At 43.5% G+C, this 21,401-nt stretch overlaps 2 protein-coding genes across 3 annotated transcripts in view; one reads left to right on the top strand and one right to left on the bottom strand.

The window, feature by feature from the left end:
• LIN54 (lin-54 DREAM MuvB core complex component) overlaps nt 1-11,265 on the bottom strand; it is a 40,053-nt gene extending 28,788 nt beyond the window's left edge. The window contains exon 1 of one of the 2 annotated variants that reach the window (XM_069012955.1): nt 11,136-11,265. The gene's annotated coding sequence lies outside the window, so the exon portion shown is untranslated. Of the gene's footprint in view, nt 1-10,632; nt 10,721-11,135 lie in introns of those variants that run through there. The other variant, XM_069012952.1, reaches the window with a different exon arrangement.
• Nucleotides 11,266-11,506: 241 nt separating this feature from the next.
• Nucleotides 11,507-20,502, top strand: COPS4 (COP9 signalosome subunit 4). Its single transcript, XM_069012956.1, has 10 exons — nt 11,507-11,688; nt 12,792-12,871; nt 13,609-13,760; nt 14,779-14,882; nt 15,634-15,787; nt 16,896-17,046; nt 17,398-17,568; nt 18,823-18,938; nt 19,291-19,375; nt 19,920-20,502. Exons 1-10 carry the CDS (start codon nt 11,612-11,614, stop codon nt 20,051-20,053), a joined length of 1,224 nt encoding a protein of 407 aa, XP_068869057.1. The 5' UTR covers nt 11,507-11,611; the 3' UTR covers nt 20,054-20,502.
• Nucleotides 20,503-21,401: the final 899 nt, after the last annotated feature.

The following is a 21,401-nucleotide window of genomic DNA, read 5'->3' as shown; positions in this document are numbered from 1 at the left end:
CAATATATTTCATTCCTAAGTCCATTCACTAGAACAAAAGCAAGAGCAGGAAGAAGGGGAAATACAGAATGGATCCTTGATGATTTAACTGAGAAGCTTGACATGCTGTCAACCACATTTTAGGTGCTTAAAGGCTTTTCAAAATTTTCAGCTTCTGCTTATCAGCACTCTCCACTACCAGCAGATACGTAAACTCCTAAAGGCTGCTGAGCTGAATAAATCAGATTTTTTGGGGGACTTAATACTTAAGAGATTAAGCAATTTGAAATGACCAGGCCTCAAATGCCAATGCCTAGACCTTTCTGCCGGGGCAGGGACAGGTAGCAGACCTGTCTGCAAAAGGTGTGCCCAGGTGTTGGACCTCCTGCAGCAGGTGGCTGAGCCGCAGGAGATGGTAGGAAGGAGCTGGATGGCTGATTCTAAGCACAGGCTGCAGGACACTCAGTCCACAGCCAAAGAGACAAAAACTCCCCCATCAACACATGCAGAAGGGACAGGGGCAATCATCATGCTGAAGAATGGAGGCTTGCAATGACAAGGACTGGCAGGAGGAAGAGACTTCTCCCAAAGGCTCTGCAGACTGAAGAGGAAACACCTATCACAGCAGGAAAGATGCTGCAGCTAAGGCAGCCCCGTCTACTCCCTGTGCCACCAGTAGGAGTTTGGGTACTCATACCACGGGACTGGCTTGGAGAAACCTGGTCTGTGAGGGACTGGTGGGGTCAATCTGCCAGAGAAAGGCAAGAGATTCTTCATTCATAGGCTTGTCTGGATGGTGAGGAGGGTTTTAAAGTACAGTTGTCAGAAGAGGGAAATGGAGGGTTGTGATCTGGGTGGAGTCTGGTTGGAGGCCTGTAGCCAGCAGTGCTCCCCAAGGAGTCAGTACTGGGTCTGGTCCTGCTGAACTTGTTAAATGACCTGGATGACGGGACAGAGCGTATCCTCAGCAAGTTTGTGGATGACTCAAAACTGGGAGGAGTGGCTGACACACCAAGAGGTTGTGCTACCATTCAGTGAGACTTGAACAGAGAGGAACCTAACAAAATTCATCAAAAGCAAGTGCAGGGTCCTACACCTGGTGAGGAATTACACCAGTGCAAGCTGGGGGCTGACCTGCTGTAAAGCAGCTCTGTGGAGAACAACCTGGGAGTTGTTCCAGGGGACAAGTTCTCTGCAAGCCAGCAATGTGTGCCCCTGTGGCCAAGAAGGCCAGTGGCACCCTGGGGTGAGTTAGAACAGTGTGGTCACTAGAACTGCTGCCTGGAGAGGTTGTGGAGGGTCCTCTTCTGCAGAAACCCACCTAGACACAAACACATGTAACCTGTCCTAGGTTTGGTTGGAACAGACAACCTCCAGAGGTCCCTTCCAACCCTAGCCATTCGGTGATTCTGTGAGCACTTGGAAGCTGCAACAATTTAAGTACAATCCAGTGGAAGAGAGATTTAAGTACAATCCCGTGGAAACACTGTACTGCAGTAGCAATTCGTTCACCTGCTCTGATTCCTCTTCCTAATCTCCCAGCTCTTGGGATGTAGGGGAATAAAAACATGTTGCAATTATTCAACCATGAAACAGTTACTAAGCTCTCCATGCTGCTATAATTAACATAAAATACCACAAAATATGGACAAGGACAGTTAAAACACAATGAGCACCCCCTCCTGCCCAAAAAACCCAAATCACAGAGGAAGAAAGAGATGATGTTCTTTGCAGACATGCTGTAAAGAAAAAAAATATTTTCAAGTTTTCAAAAATTCATGTCTTACTGTCTTCAAAACAGAAATGTTTTACACAATTGCATCTTCTTCCTTCACCACAACAGCTGCGACAAATATACTTTAAGACTCAGCTATCCTGTGACCTATAGCTGTTTTCTTTACATCAAAACTATTTCTCACATAGAAGGAATCATAGCATGCTATCACAGAAATTCAATTACACACAGCAAGTACAAAAGCAATTTCTACAATTAAACTAACAAGGACCTTAGAAAGAGTACATAACCAAAAATCTCCATGAGTCAGAGCCTTTCAGGCGAAATGGAAGGTGGAAAGAAAAAGAAAAAAAGCTATAACTAAGTTTTGGATAAGAGCAGCATGTCATACAAATTGCAAATGGTTGAATCATGTTACATGTACAAGTGAGTGCATTGTTTCCTAGAAAACCAGCATTTCAAAACACTGAGATATCTATCTCTGGATTGGACAACCCCCTTTCCACCACAAGAAAATACTACGTTGCCCAAAGGTACCATCTGTTACAAAAGAAGATTATTAAGGAAGAACATTCCAGCGCTTGTGAGGTACTGAACAAAACACAACAAAACTCCAAGCACTCACTCAGAGTCATTAGTTAAAGTCTTAAACACTACTTGTTTGCCACACACCTCACTTACAGCAACTTTCCAGGAAAGTACTGGAAATAACATTCTGTGCAGCAGAATACTTCAAAGCAGTTCAGTTTGCCTTCTGTAGTTGGAAACAATGTTCTACTTTCAAGCAGAGCTTTAGGCAAACTAAAAATAAAATAGAAACTAAAAATCAGAACATTTCCCTTCGCCCTCCCCTTGGTTTGCATGCCAGTCATTTTCAAAACATACCATAGCACAAAAGCTAAAACACAGACCTGCACAGATGCTAAGGCCACTAAACACATTCTGAAGGTGTTCACTACAGAGAACAATCCAAATTTGGGGTTTGTAGATTCCAGGGCCTTTACATTTAATGAAGTACTTCTAACCTTATGTTCCCTACAAACTTTGGTTTGAGATGAAAAGGAAAAAAAACCTAAAATAACTTCAAATAATTTAACTTTCTGCAGTGTTTAGTAGGCCAACAGTAAGGCATTACAAATCTAAAATTACATTGAATAAACATGTAGTGAACTTAGTTTGACTGATAAAAAATCCAAAAACCAAACAAACCTGAAATGCGAAGAGTACTTATCACTAGACCCCCCAAAAATGCAGATTTTTGTCTTCTATATATAGCTTGAAATAAAGGTCTTGCTTTCCAAACTCCAGACACCTCTTGAATGTGAGGCTACAGAAGAATTCCGAAGATACAGCAATATCACACCAAGAACACTCTTAACAACACATGTGAAAACTACCACCATAGGCTTGATATCGAGTTCCCCACAGACTTTTAGCAGGTGTTATCATATTGCACACCTTTAAGATGTGTCTGTCTGCCAGCAATTTCAGCAAGAGTTTTACATTTTAGAGCTGTATTTATGAACAAGAGTTCATCACAACAGAACTGTAACCTGCCAGTTTTACTGAGACTTTGCCAACTGGGAAGCACAATGATGAGCCAGTGCATCACATATATACTACACCAGTACTGCCCAGCTGGGAGGTACAATGCATGAAGTTCATTCTAACTGAAACAAAAACCCCACACCTGACACTGATTTCAGTGAAGTATTTAATTTCAAAAAAATATATTAAAATGGCACACAACATTTTGCTCTAAAATCTTAATTCCTTATGTGTCTTATGCAGTCATGATCCTTTTCAAAGTTAGAACACCACAGAGAAGAAAACCAGAAAAAGAATCTTAAGACAATACAGCACAATGCTTTAAAGGTGGTGCTGTCAAGATTTGAACAGTGGTGAAAGCTGCTATGGCCACTACTGCTTTTTAAACTTATCCTAGAAATCTAGGTTGGCTTTCTTAATTTTTGAGTCCAGTGAAGCATTACAATAAAGACAGCCCGAACAGTTACATTGGAGTGATCTGCAGGAAAACATGCTTATAGCTGCAGATCTCAGCAGTTCTACCAGCTTTAAACATGACAACACTTCACAAGTACAGAATATATTTACTTGCAGAAGGGCTGAGATGAAGATAAACAGCTCACCTGCAGGCAAACCAGGACTTCATCCAGATTCCTTCATTCAGGAAAAAACACTATTAACACTTCCTTCTCACTTCAATCTCTAGATAAAGCACCTCTGTATTCCTTTTGGGAAAACTTACTTAAACAACTAGGACTGTGCAATAGCTGACTGACTTTTGTGGAATAAAATTCCACATTAAGATTTTGAGTTGAGATCAATTCAACAGGAGAAAAAGGAATTTCTGTGGAATCTTCATCCCTGCTCCAGTACGATGTGGGTCACTTCAAATGCAGGCTCTTCTCAGACCTCTGAAGTCTCATGTGTCGTAATATAAAAGGCTGAAGAGCTTCTGAAACACAAACTCCTAAGTTTCATTAGCTTTAGGTAAGAAAACCAACAGCTTTGGATACACTTCAAAAACTCCCAAAAACTTACAGGCAGGACTAGCCAGAAAGAAGCATTTCGGTGACTAGGACTACACTGTATCTCTTACAGCCTTTCCTTTCAATATGCTGAAAGTGACACAGCAAGATATCGACACTGTATCTTATCCTATCCCTGGAGAAACTCTGTTCCAGACAATATGCCAAGCAAGGACACTTAAGGAAGAAGAGTTCTTTGCATGCACCCTCCATGCTGTTCACTGGCAAGCCCATTCCAGTGCCCAATCACTCTCTGGGGGAAGAACCTTTTCCTACTACCCAACCTAAACAACCAGCAGGCTTTGAGAAAAGCCCCAAATCTGTCCTTACGGGATACCCTTCCAAATTTGATTTTCATGGCAAACATGCTCAACCACCAGTTGAACAAGTCACCACTAAGTACACTGAGTTGATACAGATCCAGAATGTTCATCTTCTCAGAATTACTAAGTGAAGAAACAATAGCATGAAAAGCCTTAACCGTATTTTTCCATGGAAGAAGTTGTTCGGCTTTTTTTTTTTAATGTAGCAAGATCTAGCTCTTTACTACATCTAAAACCAATTTGACACACAAAAGAAGCTTTAGCCAACTGCCAGGTCAATTTTGAGGGCTGGAGATTAGCAGTGATTAACACATGACAGGACACTGGAGCTGACCTGCAGCTTGGCAGGTTCTCTGTGTGACTCAGTTGTCCTTGTTCATCACTACACAGTTAGTAGCACCATGTACCCACAAAGAGCTGGACACACCTGCACCAGAGGCTGTCACTCTAAATTCTCTCACAATCCAGCTCAGGACACACACCCAAACAGCTCTGTATCAAACTGTACAGACTACCAAAACCAACCCAGCAGCAGCAACAGAACTTAAAAATAACTATGGGATGTCTTTCCGCAAAATTCTGTAGCATCTGCATTTATCAATGTCACTAAGAATTCTTGTTAAGAATCCAGGACATCCAACTTGTCAAAACCTTTTATTCAACCTATTTCTTTTTACTGACATAACACCAAAACTCACCTTCCTGTTCAACAAAGAATGAGCTCTTATTTTTCCCAGTCATTCCAGTAGCGATGGTAAAAATTCACAAGCAGCCTCCCTCTTGCCTGTCTTCTGCTTCTCTCCTGGGGAAAGCCACATTTTTTTGTCCACAAGAAACAGGAGTGACAAACTTTGCCAATATCATTGAGTGCAAAACTGACTACAGCCTTACTGATCATTCCAGTGTAGCCAGTCCACAGCACTGGCACCAAAACTAATCTCTGCAAATGGAAAAACACCCACTGGTCATTTAATGATCCAGGCATTCTCCTAGCAAAGAAAAAATTTATTTTAGGAAAAGATCAATGCATAACAACACAAGGTTCACAGTTCACAGATTCTTGACTGCTTGCTAGTACAAGGGATTTAGAACACCTACCTATGCAAAGTAGAATCAAGTTACAGTTTAGAAAGTGAAGGTCACTTGATTGCCTAAGTTGATTTCAAGGGGAAAACAAATAAATCTTAGAGAAACAAATCCTTTTATTGGGTCATTTTATAAGCAAAACAAACTCAAGAACAGGCTAGTTAATCTCCTTGTTTGCTGTTTCTCTCATCCCTTTTTAACAAATACAAACAAGCCCATCAACTATTCCAGGCAACTGAAGTTCACAAAGAATGGCACAAAAAAATAGGAAATGCAGTTCTTAAGAAACTCTTGACACCAGACATGTTTTCATTCTTTAGGAAAGCCTCTGCAGAAACGTATGTATACCCAAGACTCACCCTGCCCTCCTGGCATACTGTCAAATGAAAGAGCACAACTGCATGTAGGTGATCTTGCTGTACTACAATTCTCCTAATTATCTGCCATTCTTCAATTTTGCTATCTTTTCAATAATGGGCAAAATAGTGTCATTCATTTCACGCATTCCCTATTTTCTTACTCTCTCTGACACTCTCTGTTTTCTCTCTAAAATTGAAAGGTTTGTTTTGTCATAAAGCAAAGAATTACAAAATCACTCAGCACTGTTTTTTTCAACAGAGAGGCTTTTGTTTAAGCTTACTGAGCTAGAGATACTTTAACAAAATGCATTTCATGAAACCAGAAAAAGATGAATCCATGAGGAAGCTATGATTAACAAGAGTAAGTGGAAAAATTAATCACCTAAGACTGTAAACTCACCATGTTTGCATATGTAATAGCAGAGTGAAAGCAAATAGTTTTAACACAGTAATAAAATATGTGGAACACAGGCAAAACAATTTCCATTCCTTTTTCTACTCTCTACAGAAGGCAAGACATGGAGGCAGTTTGTCTGCATGCTTCCCAGAGGATCATGGCTCTAGATTTACCAAATACAATACCAGTGGCAAACTAGAACAAGGAAAAAAACCCAACCTTACTCCTTATCAAATGCTGAATACATAACTAGTGTAAGTATCTGGTCTTTTTTCCAACAGTTTCAATGAATACTTAAGAAAATATCAGGTGTTCTTCTACCACAAATTAACCACCTATAGTCACAAAATAGTTCCCAAGGCAACCATAATTCCCTCAACCAATGCACACCATTTCCTTCCCATTACTCTACATTCTGCTAAGTGAGTGCTCGCTGCCTGAGACACCACACAAACAACTGTGTGCAGCAGATCAGGAGAATGGGCAAGGTACACAAATTAGCAACTCCTATGTGTTTAAACTGACAGCTGTCAAGTGATATGTACATGAGAATTTTATATTACACAGTTGAGGGTTTTGGGTTTGTTTGAGTTATTTTTCCATGATGAGATTGCTTAAGCTCATGTTTCCACTGCCAAGTTTATAACAGAGGCGCTAGCTGGTTGTTTTTAACAATGGACAGAGAAAAAAAAACAAATCAACACACCAACTAACCTCTTGTCCACATACCAGTTCTGAAGAGATCCTTCATCCCTTGGTAAATTCTGGATAATTTATGCTTCCATTATAATTTTAAAATGAAAAGTAAAAGCTAAAAAACCTTGTATGTCAACAAATTGTTAATTATACACTAACAAAACAAGCACCTGTTACAATTGTATAGGATTTAGTGTAAGCAATATCCTAGCAATACCTTTATTGCACTGTTATTTCAAATATCATTTGCTACTTTGACCACTGTGTGCACATGAGCAGTGGCATTACTCTCCCTATATTTCAGTTCCCTGTGTGTATTAACTACTGCTAAAGGTGTCCTGCTCACCTTTGGCATCTGCCCTTTCATTTCCATACACTTTCCCTTCTTGTGCTAGCAAACATCTATGTAGCTGCAAGGGCAGCCCAGATGAAGGAGCCAGGCTGGATCAAAGCCATCAACTGTAGGTTGTCACTGGCCCATTTACTCCATGCCACTGACACTGGTGTTCAACCCAGGAAGAAAATTACTCCACAAAGTAGTAAGCAAATTCTGGCAAGTCAGTGTGCTGAGATAGCTCAGTTCAAAGTCTATGAGCACCAGAGCAGCACCAAGGGATCACACCTGAAAGATTTTTCACAGAAACAATAATTTCATCCAAGGAAGACAAAGTTCTTGAGTCTATAGCAGAAACTGCTGTTACTCCAAAGGAAGAAAAACCCCAAAACAGTCAGTCCCTAGAGAGGGGGATGCAGTACATACCTAGAACTCATGCAACAGCTCAAAGCAGAGCCCAAAACTAAGGACACAACCCTCATGTGAGAAGCAACACATCCAATGGCAGAAGGATGGCTCTTGAAGGGGAGTGACACACAAATTAAGGAGCCACAAATGAAGATCTGGAACATGAGAATCTCTCACATCCTGTAGCTTTGCACCTCATGACTGATCAAGGGGTTATTTTGTCACTCTCACTCTTTCTTGTGCAAGAATATTTTTTTCAGATTTCTAATGTTGTCAGGTAAGCAAGCCTAGTCACAGGCTGTACTGAAAGCCACATGCTCCTTATCAGCTTTCTGAGCAACCAAGGAAACCAAGCTACTCAAATATAAGGCCTGGCAAAATGCAAACCTTCGAAACAAAAATTCAAGAAACATTTTCCACTTCTCATTGGGAGCTCCTGGAACTAAGAAGAATAATAAACCCAACCCAAACAATCCTGAGTTTACCTCCTAGGAACTTGCTATGAAGTATCCCCCCACACCCTCCCACTGCTGTAGTGTACAAACTCTGTAGGACATTAGGATGTGCTTCTCACAGCATGTGACAAAGAAAGCCCTACCTCTATAGCACATATAGGGAACAAAAGCACAAACACACCAAATGACAGATAAGGAACCTCAGGTTGTTGCTGAAGGAGAAATCAAATGTTGTCGTTCCCCCCCCCCCCATCTACCTTAGTTCCCCCTACAAATATTTTTTAAACAAGTGTAAGGGAAAAGAACCTAAGGGACTCTGATGGTTTTTCCAAATCCAGAATAAAATATATCACAGTGTATGAGATCTCTACAACATCTCTAAGGATTAATTCTGACAGTAGTCTTCATCACCACCCTTATTTACCTGTGGTTAGCAGATACTCTACCTGAAAGCATTTAAAACTTCTCAGTAATTCCAGCTGAACTGTTCAGAGCATTCAGTTACAAACTATCTGAGTGTGGACATCACAGGAGTATAAGCAAACCAAACATCAGCAGATAGTTCTTGATACATAAGCTGAACAAGCAACCTTGCATAACAAACTGTTGAAGCTTACCCCATTACAACAAGCATGAAGTACTTTTTTAACCCATTAGAGAAGCTGGGCTGTATTTTCAAATGCACTCTCCAAGCCAGCCTGTAAGAGTGTTTGGCCTACAGAGCAGTACAGCCACACATCTCTCTGTGTGGCTCTCATCATCTAGGTTGATGCAATTCTGTACAAGGCGTGTAACCAACACTTACCACTTGCTGACAGATATGTAAATTGGATGTCTTGACAGATAATAATTTAAGAAAAAAAAAAAAAGACAAGTCTAATGCATTGTATTTTACAAAGGGACTCCACTGACAGAAGAAATATTTTCATCTAATAACACACTACTCTTCTTGCCTCCAATAAGCCAAAAGCTGTTGTGAAGAAAATAACCACATACTCACAGATTCATTACCTGTTTGTTATTGCCAGCTCCATGTAAACATTGCAAAGAGTACTTCAAATTATTTCTCTATATTCAGTATTTCCTACAGTAACTGTAATATATTTCAAGGAACTGTTCAGAAGGATGAAACTAATAAAAGGTGATTTAAATATCTGTTCTTTCCTCACCTGACATCTTAAGTCTGAGAGCTTTCCTCCTGATTACAGTATATTCCAGTGGACAGTTTCACATGCTCTCAATGCCACAGGGCTTTCCAGAACCCAAATCTTCAATATCAAGCATTACATAATTAGTACATTACATGCTTCAAAGTCAAGGCCACAAATAATTAAAAACACATTCTGAATACTGATATACCTCATAACAAGCAAGAATAGTGACAAGAAAAGATGGGACTATCTGAAAACACGGTCTGGCTACATTCACAGAATCACAGAATTGTTAAGTTTGAAAAGCACCTCTGGAGATGTCCTCCCTCCCTGCCAAGACAGGGCCACTTGGAGCAGGTGACACAGGACCATGGTCAGGTGGGTTTCAATGTCTCCAGAGAGAGAGACTCCACAATCTCCCTGGGCAGCCTGTTCTAGTGCTCTGCTATTCTCAACGTAAAGTTCCTCCTCATGTTGAGGTGAAACTTCTTCTATTTTAGTTTATGGCCATATATCCTTATCCTGTTGCTGAGCACCACCAAAAACTCTGCCACCATCCTCTTGGCACCCGCCTTTGAGATATTTATGTCCATTAATGACATCAGTCTTCTCTTCTCTAGACTAAACACACCCAGCTCCCCGAGTCTCTCCTCATAAGAGAGATGCTCCAGACCCCTTATCATCTTTGTGGCCTCCGCTGGATCCTCTCCAGTATCTCCTTGTTTTTCTTGTACTGAGGAGCCCAGAACCGGTCACATTCCCTTGGAGCTGGGGGCTGTCCACCGGCCGGGCAGCGCACGCTCAGGGCACAGGTGCGCCCTGGCACCGGGGTGAGCTGAGGAAACACCGCACCCGCTCCGCGGGGCAGAGCCGGAGCGAGCATCCCGCTGACACAGGCGGGACGTCCTCACCCACCCGGGCGGAGCCCAGCGCGACCCCGGCGGCTCACCGGGGGCGGCCCGGTCTCCTCGGGCGGCGTACACCGGCGAGTTCGGCGAGCAGTCCGGGCCCCGGAGCCGCCCGACGCGCTGTCCCCGGGCCGGGGCAGCCGGGCCCCGCCGGCCCCAGGCCCGGCGCGACGAGCCCCAGCGGCCGCCGTCCCCGCGCGGTGCCGCCAGCACGGCCGCTTCCCCCGCGCCCCCCGGGCCGGGTCTCACCTCGCGGGGGCGGCCCGGGCCCGTCAGCGCCGGCGGCTGCCACCGTATTTCGAAAGATCCGCCATTTTCAGCCCGTCACCGCCGCTCCCGCCCCCGCCGCACCTGCCCCCGCCGCCCCGCCCCGGCGCCGCCCCCGAGCCGCGAACCCCAACCCCTTCCGCACCGGCGGGTCCCGCGCATAGCCCGCTCCGAGGGGGAGCCTCACCGCGCCCTGGGGCCGCCGTGACCCCGCCGCTCCGCCGCGGCTCCGGGCGCAGCCGACCCCGGCGAGCGGCAGGGAGGGGACGCGCCGGGCGGGCACCCCCGCGGCGGAGGGGCGGCCGGGACCGACTGTCCGCGCCATCCCGGGGAGGCCGGCAGGGCCACCCGGGAGCACGGCCCGCCACGGGGAGAGCGCCCAGCGAGGCCGGGCCTGTTCTCTCCCGGCGGGAGGCGGCTGTCAGCCGCGCTCGCACCCCCTTGCTCCGTCCTCTCGCCGCCGCTTTCCCGCCCCTCGCACTCACCGGGAGGGCGGGCGCTCTTATTCTTCCTCCGCTGGCGATGCCTCTCTCCAGTGCCGGCGCCCCCCGGTGCTGCTCCCGGCGGCCGCGGCGGCGGCGGCCGCACCCGCGCCGATCCCGCCGCCGCGTTTGTTCAAAATCACGCGCCCCGCGCCATTCCCCCGCCGCATCCCATAATACCGCGCCGCCCTGGCAACCGCCGGCGCAGCGCCCCGCGCTTCCGGGACCGCCCCGCCTCGCCGTCCGCTTCCGGGGCCACGCGCGGGCACCACCCGTGGGAGGCGGCGGCTCCGGCCTTATCCCACGCGCGGTTTCAATCCCGTGGGATAGCGCCCTGGGATATCCCCCCCCGCCCGCCCGCGCGCGGGGCCCACCGGCCCGCGCCCCTTCCCGCGGCCTGCGCGCGCTCCCCCGTCACGTGACCGCCCCCCCTCCCGCCGGCGCGCGCGGCTCCATGGTGGGAGGAGGCGGCTCCCAAGATGGCGGCGGGCGCGGTGAGGCAGGACCTGGCGCAGCTGATGAACTCCAGCGGCTCCCACAAGGACCTGGCGGGAAAGTGAGTTGTCCGGCGCCGCCGCCGCCGCCTCCCCGCGCTGCGGCGAGGGGTGCGAGCCGCCCGCGGGGTGAGGGTGAAGGGGCGCCGGGCGCTGAGAGGGCGGATCGTGTCCGGCGGCCGCGTTTCTTCAAATAAAAAGGAGACAGAGAGGTTTCACCTCGTGGTTGTGTAGTTTTTTCGTTCACGGGCTCCCGCGTGTCTGTCCGGCGCCCCTCAGGGCTCGGCTGCTGCCCCTGGGCTGTGCCACAGCGGGAGGCCGGGGAATTTGTTTTCCTCTGCTGCCGTGTATCAGCGATTCTTTTGTTATTATTAATAATTCTTACTCTCTTCATTAAGAGAGTATTTTGGACGGCAGCCCTCAGGGGTTGAGCTGCTCGTGGCGCGATGTGTCACGTAGGTTTTCACTCCTTCGAGAGTCCAGTCAGCTGCAGATCCGTCACCTGGAATTCTTTGACTCCCTGTCCAGTTGCTTGTGTTTTAGGGGAGCTGTGTCACTTGTAGGATTTTCGTGTGAAAACCTTGGAAATTTTGCCTTCAAAACGTAGCTTGAACGCGGATGTAGTACTTTATCAGTATTGCACTCGCTGAGGCAAAGTTTCATTAGCTTGCTGAAACAAGAAAAGAGAAATTGCTGGGTTTTGCAGCAATAAACACTTGAAAACACATAGTGTGCACCTCTGTTCGTGTCAAGTGGCTGTAACATAATATTTATCACCCAGTCGCATAGAGTGTGGCATTTTGAACATTTGACTACCTTGGTTAATCTATGACCAGTAAACTTTTCATTGAGTTTTCTATGCACTATCCTGGACATGTGATTATTCATTTTTTAAACCTCCAAAATCACACATACATTCTTAGATAACAAAAATTATGAGCTCTGTTATCTGAGAATCTAGTCGTGGGTTTTAAGAAGAGCCAGGTACCAATTCCAGGTGAATGTTCATAGTACCTGAGAACAAACTGTTTGGAGAATTGCCACCTTCAAGCATACAAAATATGAGCAAAAACAGGGCTCTGACGTGAAAAGTAAGCAGAGGAGCAGAAGTTTTTAGTGAAAAAAAAAGTCATTTTTAACCTTTTTTTTATTTCTTTATGGACAGGTACCGTCAAATATTGGAAAAAGCCATTCAGCTGTCGGGTGTGGAACAGCTTGAAGCTCTGAAAGCTTTTGTAGAAGCAAGTAAGTGCATCTGGTATAAGTGGTTGCACACTGAGTGAAGGCCAGAGGTCTGTGGGGTTGTGTGTTTGTTAGCTCTGTGTGAGGCTGTGTAAGTGCAATGTATTTTGGTCCTGTTGGACCTCAAGACACAACAGGAAGAGGAACCCTCATCACCACATTTGGAAGTGAAGAGGGAATGGATTTGTAAGCTTTGTGGCTATTACAGCTTTCCAACCTGTCAGCGCTGGAGGGTGAAAACAAAGCAGCCTCTGTTGGGTGCTGAAGTTGGTACTGGATGCCAGGTGGTATTTAAACTGACAGCCTCCTTCTTCCATTTGTAAAACTGCCAAGAAATTGTTAGGGGAGTTTTTGTTTGGGTGTTTGGCTTATTGAACATCTCTGTAAATTATATCTATTAAAATGTTTTTAAAGTCGAGAATAAGCTTAGTGAGATTTAGCCCAAACATGTGCTTTGTCCAAGATATTTCAGCAACTGAGAACTGTAAATCAAGGTGAAAATTTCATTTTTTATCTCTCAGGGGTTAGAACTCTGGTGACCTCTAGTGTAAACAGGTTCTGAAAGAAAAAAAAAACCCACCTTTTTAAAAAAAAGGAAAAAAAAGTCACCTTTACTTGCATACCGTTTTAGAAATTGAAATATTCAAATTTAGCATAAAAGCAAATTATCACCTGTAGTGAAGGCACTGACAAATATGGCATCCATTCTGTGTTTTTTCTTCTGTGCATCTCTGAACCAGTGGTGAATGAGAATGTCAGTCTAGTGATCTCACGGCAGCTGCTGACAGATTTCTGTACCCACCTTCCAAGCCTCCCTGACAGCACAGCCAAAGAAATTTACCACTTCACCTTGGAAAAGATACAGCCCAGAGTTATTTCGTTTGAAGAACAGGTGAGAAATCAGTGAGGGGGGGTTTTGGCTTGTGGCTTTGGCTTTGGTTTTTCCCCTCCTTATCTGCTGACTATTTCAAGCCTTTCAAAAAGCTGTTCAAAACAGATGTTCCTACTTAAAGTCCACTTTTGCAGCCCTGTACATGGAAAACCTGAGCTGATTGCAGAGAGCACTTAGGACTGTGCAAAGAGGACAGACTGTCACTTCATCATGATGATGGACATGTAATTCCTCTGCTACCAGAAATTGGCTTGTTACAATGAAACAATCCTGGAGCCTCCTGGAGGTGCTCTAGAGAGACAGACTGCTACTCATAGTATTGCCTTTTACCCGAGTAGTAGAACAGTCAGGTGGTGTAAAGAGCATGCACCCTGACAAATAGCTTTTGTTTCAAAATAAATGAATTTTCTCTGTGTGTTTATTTTAGCCATAACCATTTTACCTCGAAAAAATGCTTTCTTGAAATCCCGATTCTCTTCCACTACTGAATGTGCTGCTGTGCTTTTTCAGTTCAATTCTGTGTTTTGTTGTATGAATGTGCAGTATCATCTGAGAGTTCTTAGAGAAGTTGCTTATATAAAAAGTCCTTAGGATCTAGTATTTGAGAAGAAAGTCGAGGCAGTTTCTGCCATGATTTTTATTCGCTTCTCTTTATCTTTTGTCTTTTTAAGCAGCTTTTACTCTGAGCTGAACATGCTTGCTTTTATGTCATCATGATTAGGCATAAATTAAATTTAATACATCAGATGATTTTTTTTTTCACCCACACTTCCACTTAAAAAGCCAGGTTGCAAGCACTGATATTTTGCCTGCTGACAGCTGCTCTCCAAAGTAGAAGTTTCTGCATTAGGATCTAATCACAGTTCATCTCATTCATACCTCACAGGCATGATATGAGGTGTAACTGCAAAAAATGGCTTGTGACTTTTGGTGCTCCAGTTCTTGAAAGATTTGTTTTGTCTTTTTAAAAGCTTTATAAACAGTGACTACTTTTGCTATTGATTTTACTGTTCTTCAGGTGGCTTCAATAAGGCAACATCTTGCATCAATCTATGAGAAAGAAGAAGACTGGAGAAATGCAGCACAAGTGTTGGTGGGGATCCCTTTGGAAACAGGGCAAAAGTATGCTATACCCAGTTCTGTGGTGTTATCTGTACCTGCTCTCTCTCTCTGTACTGATCTAGATCAGCGAGTGAGAATTTTGGGGTTTGCTGCACCAGGAGTTACCTTCTATTAATTAGTGCTGATAAACAAGTCTTTCTAATAGTACTTTGCAACAATGTTTCTAAGGTTATTGAAAGGTTCCTGAAAGGTGGCAGTTCTTCCACATGTCTACCTTCTCAGTTCAAAATGAAGATATAGTTTGAAATTGGATAATAATAAATGCAGTTGGGGATTCTTTTGTGTGTTTGTGAAGTGGGGTTTGTTTGTTTGGGTTTTTTTATGTTGAGAACCCTTGCTGTTACTTTTCTCTGGCAGTCCTTTCCCCTTTCTCAGTTTGCACATAGAAGGAATTGCTGTAGGTTTTGCCTATTTAGCACCTATTTGTTGCGCTGCAAGGTTGCTTCTTAACTCAAGTGGCTCACCACTGGTGGGAAACTTCCAGTCCACAAAAAACAAATTATGAGAGTGTAGATTTGTGTCTTGGTGGACTGCATTATTTCTACTGGTGTTTGCAGGAGCCAGTTCTATATTGGCATTCATCTCAAATTTCTTACTCTGTACAGAAAGCACTAATTTTGGTAGTAGGGAAGAACAAAGCAGGGTAAAGCAAATGTTGCCAAGTGCTTAAGAATCATAATACATGTTTAGAGTTAAGAGCAAGGGTAGTTCTGGAGCAACTCTGAGCACTTGCTTTTCTCTTTCCCTACAGGCAGTACAATGTAGATTATAAACTGGAGACCTACCTGAAAATTGCCAGGCTGTATCTGGAGGATGATGACCCAGTTCAAGCAGAAGCTTACATTAATCGAGCTTCCCTGCTGCAGAATGAATCAACTAATGAACAGCTGCAAATCCATTATAAGGTTGTCTAACCTGCTTTATTGCTTTCTCTTTCTACAGGGAGACAATTCCACATTGAGATGTTTTTATGCACTGCCATTAAAACTCTCATCATGAGAAAAGAGACAAAGGGAAAAGCTATATGGTTTTGGGAGCTTGAGAGACATGTCGTAGCAATAATTAACTCATTCCTTACCATTTGGAGATAAGTCTGTAATGGTTCTTTAAATGCCAGCTTTACTGATAGAAAATAAAAGTTAGGCTTCAAAACATCTGAAATACTGTTGAAAATACTGCCTCCACCTTTGTCTATAAATCTAAGAGGGGGAAAAAATTGCATCCAATATTAGAGACAGTAGAAGTCCTCCCATGCCCCAGTAATTAACTAATAAGTCCCATACATAAATGTAGCATAAAGTCTTAGGTAGTAAATTAACTGCTGACATTCCTGCTTTGTTGTGGGTTTACTGTGTACATAGTTCATACACAAATTTCTCAAACCATTTTAGTAACTGGTGAGCAGTGATTACTACAGTGTAATGGAATTGGTCAAGTGTGGTGGCGTTTAAAATTCTGTGTAGCAAAGCAGATGTGCCATGAGCAGTAGCTCAGCATCTGGTGGTTTTGGTTTGTTGGTTTTCCCTTTCCTTTTTTCTTCATCCCATATTACGTTTTGAAGTGCGCACTCAGTTGAAACTGTAAATATTTTCTGTGAATCGTAGAAAAGCACAAAGGAAGGAAGAAATATCAGGTGTTACCGTGCTGAAAGGGAAAAAGCAAACACTTGAAACATAAATTGCTGCCTAAGTGGTAGCTGTCAGTGTCAGTAGTGAAGGGGAAACTCACACGAGTACAGTGCCAGCTGTACAATATTTCATTTACGTAGGCTCAATACTTGGCTTTTAGACATTTGTAGTGTTTAGCACGTGAGATGCCCTTTCAGTTGATTTCCATGATACTGTAGCAAGGACTTTTCAAGTCAAGCTAATTCTTTGAAGACGCAGATTTCCCTAGGAAGCAGAAGAGCAATATTTATGGGAGCTATCACTTGATAGTGTGCAATTTTTACACACCTATATTGTGCAGCCTCCTCTGCTGCTTTTCTTTTTCTGAGATATCCTTCCTTTCTAGGTTTGCTATGCTCGAGTACTTGACTACAGAAGAAAGTTCATTGAGGCTGCCCAAAGGTACAACGAGCTGTCCTACAAGAGCATAGTCCATGAAACTGAGCGGCTGGAGGCATTGAAACATGCTTTGCATTGTACTATTTTGGCATCAGCAGGTAAAATACACCTTACATGTTTGTGTAAAAGACCCAACATAGGTATTTCCCCTGAAGCAAATCAGCTTGTGTGTTACTTGTGGGGAGGTACCTCGTGACAAGATTTGGTGAGGAATCCAAAACTGTGAACATGGTGTCAGCATTACCTGTTGGCAAACTATTAGCTCAGAGTTGGATTACTTCAGTGGCTTTGCCTTTGAACCGAGCACAACCAAATTCCTTCTTCAGTAGAGCTTTGTTGGCTGTTATTTGCATGTATTATGGGAAAAAAGATGGTAACTTTCTGCTGTTCACCTCCAAATCCTTGGTGCTTTGGCGGTCATTTATGAGAATTCCTCTTGACTTTCCTAGGGCAACAGCGTTCCCGCATGCTTGCTACTCTCTTCAAGGATGAGAGATGCCAGCAGCTTGCAGCCTATGGGATCTTGGAGAAAATGTATCTGGACAGAATTATCCGTGGAAATCAACTGCAAGAGTTTGCAGCTATGCTAATGCCTCACCAGAAAGCGACTACAGCTGATGGTACACACTTCTCTAAAACCTTGTAATGCTAGGTGTTCATCTGTGGGAGTTAGACTTTCCAAATCAGTCAAGAAGTGTCATGGAAAAGAATTTAGTATTGCTTTTATCATTAGTTTAAAAGTAAAGCTTCTTAGCCATAGTTCATCTTTCTGGTTTGCCATTAAGGTTTTGAAATACTCTTCTGGAAGATAACTTGTCAAATTTTCTTTCCCTGTCCATGTACAGTCCTCTTCACTGACAACCTCCCAGTATTTCTAACTGAGTCTCTGTCCTCATGAACTTCTAAGGCCCTGTTAGGAACAGGGTGCCTAGAAACCCGTGACATGCACGTAGGCCATAAATGGTCTGTACTGATGATACATTTATTTGAACTGCTTCCTGACTTGACAGGAAGGTGACATAGTGAGGGGATGGTTTTGACCTCACACATGTCTCCACTGACATGACATTAAGTCTGGAATCTCTGAACAGTCAGAAAAAATGTCAAGTAGTGTCTTCACTGGAATCCTAAACACACTGGTCTCAGTTTTCTAGATTGGAAGAATATCAAAGTGGAAAAATACATAAGCATGAAATACCTCTGAATCAGGAAAATCCTCCTAGTGAAAAATAATCACTGATTGGGGAAAAATAAGTAACCATGTAATTGCAGAAGTGAAAACTGGGTTGAAGGTACTTGCTACCAATGTGCTGCATTCCTTCCATTGGGTCACTTTATTGTTCATTTATAACCTGTACTGTTTGTCCTTAAAGAATGCAGCTTAGTTGGTATTTAATAATGTGCTTATCTTCAGCTAGAGGTTAAGGGGCAAATGAGTTATACTGTTGAAAACTGTTCAGTCAAGAAGAGAGACATCAGATAAGGGTTTATCACAAGCACAGTGAGAGAGGTTAATTGTACCCCTAAGAGCTGTGATGAATAATAAGAAAACCCCCAATGGTCTTTCCATTTGTCAAGCTAGGATCACAGGAGGTCAAACCCCCTCAATTCAGACACTAAGTCTTGTAGCAAGGGCTCCACTTACTTACTCTAGGTTTATCTGTTTTAAAATCAGCCATGTGCCATCCATTTGTTTTTGTCCACTGTCTCTGCACAGCTTAACAGGGATGCAAGGCAGATGCATCGGGACCTTCTGCACACGTAGCACTTCAGAAAAATAAAAGAGAAGTGTTGTTTCATTTGCTCTACTATATAAACCAATATTTCAGTCTTATAGTAATGTTTTGGGGTTTTTTTCTCATCTAACCCTAAAGGTTCCAGTATTCTGGACAGAGCTGTTATCGAACACAACTTATTATCTGCAAGCAAACTTTACAACAACATTACCTTTGAAGAGCTTGGAGCATTACTAGAGATCCCTGCAGCCAAGGTATCCATTTTCTACCGTTTTTTGGGTTTTTTTAAACAAGGAGCATGAATGGCATGAGAAAATATCTGTGGTAAATATTAGGAAAATCAGTTAAATTTTAGGGAATCACTAAATATTCCATATTATGAGGAAGGTTAAATATCTAGCACATTTATGAGAATGGGAGGTACACAATGTTGAATGAACAACAGTGGAGTTAGATGCCACTGATAGTTTGTCTAATCATTTCATAATGACTGCTGTCTATAGGTTCCTTCCCCCCTGTGTGTTACACACACCTCGTTAAGTCTGAATAATTTCTAACTTCTTTGAGAATGGACAAAGTTTCTGACATCTTTCCTTGCTATTCCAGGCAGAGAAGATTGCTTCTCAGATGATAACTGAGGGTCGCATGAACGGATTTATTGATCAGATTGATGGAATTGTTCACTTTGAGAGTAAGTTCAGCCACAGTATAATTTATGTTTTTGGCACCTTTCAGAGTGACCTTTTCGAGGTGGTGCCTGCCAGGCCAAGGATACTAAGTTTATTAATCCCTTCTGCCCAAAGTGAGCTTGTTCGTCCTTCTGTCGCCAGGAGGTGGCAGAGTTGGCCATAAGGGACAACCTTTGACACTTCACTCATTCCTGCTCTGCGTCTTCTTACCCACAGGAAAGTGTGAATTTATTCCATCAGTCTCCTTCTAGGAACAGGTTCACCAGGAAGTTCTCTGTCTAATCTCCTCCAATGCAGGAGTTAGGCTTGTAACAGGCAGCCAGAATAATTGTAGCTTTTGAGTACAGAAGTGATCCTGATGTCACTGCAAGGAAGGCTTCCTCTGTGAGTTAGGTGAGGGTGGTGGCAAAAGGAAAGGCTGCAGTTGACAAGGCAAAGGAATTGCTAAGACTTGCTTTGTTTAGTGTGGGTTGTTTTTTCTTTTCCTTTTCCTTTTCCTTTTCCTTTTCCTTTTCCTTTTCCTTTTCCTTTTCCTTTTCTTTTCAGCTCGTGAAGCTTTGCCAACTTGGGACAAGCAGATTCAGTCGCTGTGCTTCCAAGTGAACAACCTGCTGGAGAAGATTAGCCAGACAGCCCCGGAATGGACAGCGCAGGCCATGGAGGCCCAGATGGCTCAGTGACTGTGCCCCGCTGTCCGAAGGGAGGCAGTCACCTGCCTGCTGTGCCAGCAGGGGCAAGCTGAGCAGGACTGGGAAACAAACAAACCTACCATCTGCACTTGCCTATCTTCTGCTTCCACTGTGGCTTAGGACACTATTAGCTGATACCATGTTTGGTCTGACAGGCTCCCAGTTCTCTGAGCTTAGATTGATGCTCTTGCTGCCTCTGCGTTGCACTCTGCTTGTCCTGAAAACTGTGGTTTCCGTTTAAAAGAAGCTGTAATGTCTGCAGCAAGCTTTGGGTTTGGTTTATTTAATTTTATTTTTTTCCACTGTATTGCTATAGCTTTGTAGCCCATTACTTCCTATGATGCGTGTCCTGCTGTGAAAATAGAAGCACCACGTTTCTTTTAGTTGTAATTATTCTAATAAAGGCTGACATAAGCCACTTGGTTTAAGTGTTGTAAGGACCTGTGGTTTTGGTTTCTTTGGTTTTGTTTCCATGTTTTTTCTTAAACAGTAACTTGAAATAAATCAATTTTTTATAATTGCATTTTCAGCCCCTGAAAATGTTAAATGAAAACCATATTTTTTTTCCGTCCTTGCTTATAAAATGCAGATCAAGCTGTCATGTGATAAGCAGGACTAACTTGAAATGCTTATGCACAGCAATGAAGTATGAAAGTGGCCCTTCTGACATTTATTAGTCTGGAGTTGGGCACTCTTTACCCATCCTTATGCTTTGCCAGATACACACATTTAAAAATCATGACAAATACTTGAGTCTTCAGAGGCTTTTATGCTTGGTTATCTCCAGTCTGTTGGAAACTCCATCTACTCTTACCTATCTAGCTGCATACCTTGGATCCATTATATTTTTCAGTTCTTCAGCTTCTTAGAGAAACAAAACCAAGTTGGCTGATGAGGCAAACATCCCTGAAGAAAGGAATTCATAAGGTTTCAGGATGTCAAGCACAGCAGAAACTAGTTGCTATTAAATCAAAATCTTCAAACAGGAAAGAGCAGCATGCACACTTGCTGTTCTTGTCCATGTTTGTAAAAAGGTGTCTTGTTTTGAGGTGTGTTGCTACTACGACTCAGTAAGAAACTGTCAAGTGAGTATAGACCCAATTATAATGTTGTTCTTTGCTGTGCAGTATTGCACATCTTAGTACAACAGCATCATAAAAGTAAGAGCAAAGTGATGACATAAATGATGGGAGTAGGCTGAAGGGTATTTTGACCACCTATTTTTAAGAGAAATTAAATGTAACTTGTTTAAAGTGGTACTGGCTGAGAATTTTCTCTCCCCTCATCAGAAATGTTGTTACTGTTAGTTTGGAGCCTGTTGTTTTTCTTGTTGCTTGTG

The sequence above is a fragment of the Aphelocoma coerulescens genome, chromosome 4 (genome assembly GCF_041296385.1).
Source record: "Aphelocoma coerulescens isolate FSJ_1873_10779 chromosome 4, UR_Acoe_1.0, whole genome shotgun sequence".
Classification (NCBI taxonomy): domain Eukaryota; kingdom Metazoa; phylum Chordata; class Aves; order Passeriformes; family Corvidae; genus Aphelocoma; species Aphelocoma coerulescens.
The sequence above is the reverse complement of the archived record's forward strand: the minus strand, read 5'-3'. Positions and strand labels throughout refer to the sequence as shown.